The 5162-nt window shown below is 53.6% G+C and overlaps 1 protein-coding gene across 1 annotated transcript; it reads right to left on the bottom strand.

Moving 5' to 3' along the window:
• Positions 1-4291: 4291 nt before the first annotated feature.
• PUNSTDRAFT_138451 (uncharacterized protein) lies at positions 4292-4794 on the bottom strand (the record flags this gene model as incomplete). Its single annotated transcript, XM_007388142.1, has 2 exons — positions 4292-4728; positions 4761-4794. The coding sequence occupies 2 exons, from the start codon at positions 4792-4794 to the stop codon at positions 4292-4294; spliced, it is 471 nt and encodes a 156-aa protein (XP_007388204.1).
• Positions 4795-5162: the final 368 nt, after the last annotated feature.

Raw genomic sequence — 5162 nt, forward strand, 5'->3', positions numbered from 1 at the left:
CTGGTATGTCAGTGCCCACCACCGTCGTGGACTGATGTAGTGCCCGCCGTCGTAGCTTCATGCTCACCTTGCCTGCCCATCATTGTCGTGGTGCGCTGGTATACGAGAGCCCACCACCGTTGTCAACTGATGTAGTGCCCGCCGTTGTAGCTTCATGTTCACCTTGCCTGCCCACCATTGTTGTCAAATTGTGAATACTACACCAGACTTACTGTTATTCTTTTGTAATACAAGTATAGCTAGTAATCCATCATTGTCGTAAATTTCCGTGACTCACCTTTGTACACAATGGCTGTTGGATTGTTGTCCATACTTTGTTACGTACAAAGCAACTAGGGCTGCCCTATCATGCATCCAGGAACGCATAGGACCTTCGAGCCCTCATCTTTCAAGTACATCGTGTCGTCTTCGATTGTGAAATTCTTGAACTGAGACGGATTCTCAAGTATAAGCTTGAAAAACGGATCTTCCGTGTATTTACCTTTCAGACACTCCGGAAACCGAATGTTTCCATCATATTCTGCTATGATATCAAGGAACTTCGGAGCCATGGCGGCCGCTTCGTCATCGTCTGTCTCTTTGTTCAGTGGTTTCTTTCCTGTTGCATCAGTTTGTGCATGTATTCCTCCATGCCCGCCCTCCTGACGCTGCTCCGGAAGACGCAGCGTCACCTTCTTGATACGCTTTGCGAACTCTTGGGCAGTCTCCGGCCGTCCCGTCTCAGCCGGTTGTGGAGCAACCTGTTTCCGAGTTGTCGGTGCAACGGCAGAACGCGCCAACAACGGCATCTCAGACGACTGTAGCATCACTGGCCCTCGCACTGCTGCGCGTGGAGTACGAGGTCGCAACGACGCCATCCGAGCTTCCAGACCGGTGAGTACGGGCATGACACTGCCGCGCGGGGGATGGTCCTCGTCATACTGGACCATTTCATTCTTTGATCGTACTATACCGGGCTCGTCGTCGGAATAGATGCGCGATAACGCATCCGCAAGTTCATTCTCCAGACCCGGGACGTAGACGATCGTAAAGTCGAACTCTGATAGCTTTTCCAGCCATCGCGCCTGACGCCCAGTCAGGTTTCTCTGATTCATGAAATGAATCAGCCCCTTGTGGTCCGTATACCAGGTGAAAGGGACGCCTAGCAGTAAGTCCCGATAGCGCAGCATAGTTTCGAGACCAGCTAACAATTCAATCTCGTGTACCGCGTAGTTTTGCTGCGCCGCGGACAACTTTGCCGAATAAAACGCGACTACCGCGGCCGATTTCCAGTCCGGCCCTTGCAAGATGCAGCCACCCACGCCCGTGAGGCACCCATCAGTGACCACATGTACCGGCGGTGCCCCCGGCCCGTACCGCATCGCAACGCGATGAACATTCCGGTGAGCGTCGACAATGTCACGGATATCATCGAACGCGCGCTGCTCCGTTGGACCCCAGCGATAGACTACCTTGTCACCAGTCAGCCGGTTCAACACATCCATTGGGACACGTATCCCAGCACATCCGTCTGCGAGGTATCCAACAGCGCCGAGAAAGCCACGAAGGAGATCGCGATTGGTCGGCACATGCCATGTGCGTATCTTCTCAACCTTCACCGGATCAAGCCTGATACCCTTCCGCGACACGATCTGTCCAAGCAACTTGATCTCGTCAGCCAGAAAGTGCATCTTTTTCTCCGATAGGTAGAACTGATTTCGGCGAAGAATGTTGATGACCTGCTTTACGCAACGTACGTGTTCTTCGAGATCATCGTTATGCACAATGAGGTCGTCTAGATAGATTTCCAGCCATACGGTTAGGTACGGCGAGAACATGTCAGTCATTACCGCCATGAACGTTGCGATGGCGTTGCAGTCACCTTGCTGCAAGACATGGCTCACCATCGTACCGTCCGGCGTCGCCATTAGCGTGTATTGGACGTCTTCCGGCTCCACTCGAACCTGCTCGTATGCGCCCTCCAAGTCCATTGCCGTGAAATACCGGCTCGCTGCGACGCGGCGGCATATGCCATCCTGATCCGGGAGAGGCGATGCCAGCTTTTCTGTATTATCATTCCGAGCTCGTAGGTCAACAGTATTTCGCATACCACCTGAGGGCTTGCTGAGGAACATGATAGGAGATGCATTTACGCCGCTCGCGTACTCCCATCGTCCCGACTTCAAGAAAATGTCCCGCTTCGCATTCCACTGCTCACGAAACCCTTCAGGACACCTAGAGGCACGAAACGGGTACCGCTTCTCCTTATCTATAATAGGAATGCGATGATTCACTCGCCGCAGAGGAGGTAACGTCGTCTCCGCCGCTTTTTGGTACAACGGCGTTGCGTATTCATGGAGCTCTCGCCGGATCTCTTCAATAGACCGTTCACGGAGCTTAGCAGTTCGGGATGCGAGTTCCCCAACATCCTCGCCTGTTCGCATGACCTCAGGCTCCTCGCATCCCACAATCACCCGCGAAGGGTTCAGCCCAAACATGATCCTGTGCTGCCAGATGAACGGCGTGCCCAGGATCAGATCATAGCCGTCAATATTCATTATGTCGAAGACACGCTGACATGAAATCCGGGCATACTGTAGATCTACTGTGGTATAGTAGTTCACCTTAGTCTTGGATCCTTGAGCCGCGAGCTGCACAGTAATCTGAGTATCAAGTGGGGTTTTCTGGACCTTTAACTGTTCAGCGAGAGTCGTTGACATGAAATCGCCGAGAGATCCTGAATCTAGCAGGGCACGGCACTCGTGGCCGTTAACACGCACTGTGATAACGATGGGCCTCGGGACCCTACGCCCTGAGGTTTTAATTCGAGACGCGTTGCGTTGAAGTGATGCAAAGCTGTCCTTAGGAGGCTGTTTCACGCGCGCTGCTGCAAGTCGACGACCTGCCTCCTTACTTCCATCGACATCCAGCCTGATACTTGCAGAGCGAAACCAGAGGGTATCATCAGCACCCAGCATGTAGAGAGTGCCGTCGATCTCGAACATCTCGCCTTCTACGAGATCGTCATTGGAGTCGTCCGAAGGGATGTTAAACCGCGCACCCGGTGGGTAATCGCCATCCTCAGAGCTGTCATCGCTCCCGGCATCTCCTGCCTCACTTGCGGCATCCTCATCTTCAGGATCGACTGCCTCCCTAGGAACACCCCAGTTCCAATCCCAGAGGAAGTCCACGTCCTCGAAGCCAACCTCATCGCGCTCGAATCTCCGAGCCAGCGCAACGAACTCTCGCATGCGCACTCGATACCAATTGACAAAGTCAAAACCACGGCGGATCAGCAACTCATTAGGGATAACAATAGGAAGGTCTAGGCGGGCGTCATTCATAACCCAAGGGGTACGTCCATCGGCCAACAAAATCATACATGATGCGATCGCAAACTCATTTGTCCAGATATCCCACAAATGCGGTAGCTGGTCGATGCGAGCCTCGACGACAGAACCTATCCGATTAGCAGCGGGGTCGCCAAACCGAGAAGAACCTTCGACAAAGGCATCGCGCTCAAGCCGATGCTCTCGCACAGCGTCCGGACACACAAAGTTAGGATCAACATCCTGGCGCTCATAAGCGTCGCACGCGGCTCGGACAGCCGCCGTGATACCACGGGTCTGCAGGTAATCCAGCATATTTTGACGCCAATCGTCCCTATACGGCGTGTACCAGGTACGTGCCTCCTCCTGGGCCCAGCGCCGTTCCTCGTACGGCGGTGGGTTCCCGCTCGGGTCGAGTCCATCATCATGCGGAGGTACTTCATCGGCCCCCTGCTCCGATAGCAGATCGTCATCTTCCGTTAAGCGCCACCGAATGGAGCCGCACGGCAGCTCATCCATGACCTCTGGATCACCAACCGGCGTCTCTGCATCGTCTTCGGACTCTCCCGTCTCCGCGAAATTGATCGCATAGCTTGTCTTGGCACCCGGTGCACGTCCTTTCGTGTCGCTCTTCACCTGCTGACCTTCAGGACAGTTGCGACTCATGTGCCCAGCCTTATGACACTTGAAGCACAAGTTATTCTCAAGATGTTCCTTCATTTGGTCTCGCGACAACGGTGAGCTCCGTTTTGCATTCTTATCCTTCTGTTTTGATGAGTCCTTTTCAGGACCGACCCCTGGCGACGTCCCACCATCGGGGCTTCTGTGCGGGCCAGCACCAGGACGGATCTCGCGACCCTTACCGTTCCGGCCACTTCCACTTCCGGATCCGCTGCGGCCACCACGACCACCGGATCCACTCTGATTGCCATGACCACTACTTCCGCCTCCCGGACCTTGCGACCCAGGGGGTTGACTACTGTTCAAGGAGCCTCCACGATGGAGGGTTTGTTGATAGCACGTTCGGCGACAATAGCGCACTCCAGGACGTCTTCGTACGTGTCAATGTCAGGATGTAGTCGATCTCGATACAGTTCGCGGCTGATTTCGTCATCTAGTCCTTCCCAGAACCGCTGCACAAACTGACGATCCGAAATCTCGTCCCCTAAATCATCGCGGAATCCTTCCATCGCGGCTGCATATACCTTAACGGACGACTTGCGCTGGCGCCAGCTCCTCCAGCGCCTTCGAATCTCGTTCATGAATCCATCCGGGAAGCAATAGTTGAATAGCTCATTGAAAAATTCCCGGACGGTCCACTCCTCTGGGCTCTTGACGACCCGCTTGAAGAACTGTTGGGCATTCCCGCTCAGGTAATGTCCAATCTTCGACACATGTCGATCCCTGACAATCATACCGTCTATTAGGTACTCAACACTTTGCTCAACGTACCGTTGATACGCATCGAGATCCGCTCGACCGTCATATTCCTTCGGAGGGTCAGGCTTTACATTGGGCTTGATTCAGCCCTAGTTGCTTTGTACGTAACAAAGTATGGACAACAATCCAACAGCCATTGTGTACAAAGGTGAGTCACGGAAATTTACGACAATGATGGATTACTAGCTATACTTGTATTACAAAAGAATAACAGTAAGTCTGGTGTAGTATTCACAATTTGACAACAATGGTGGGCAGGCAAGGTGAACATGAAGCTACAACGGCGGGCACTACATCAGTTGACAACGGTGGTGGGCTCTCGTATACCAGCGCACCACGACAATGATGGGCAGGCAAGGTGAGCATGAAGCTACGACGGCGGGCACTACATCAGTCCACGACGGTGGTGGGCAC

Source organism: Punctularia strigosozonata, assembly GCF_000264995.1.
Source record: "Punctularia strigosozonata HHB-11173 SS5 unplaced genomic scaffold PUNSTscaffold_17, whole genome shotgun sequence".
NCBI classification, from domain to species: Eukaryota; Fungi; Basidiomycota; class Agaricomycetes; order Corticiales; family Punctulariaceae; genus Punctularia; species Punctularia strigosozonata.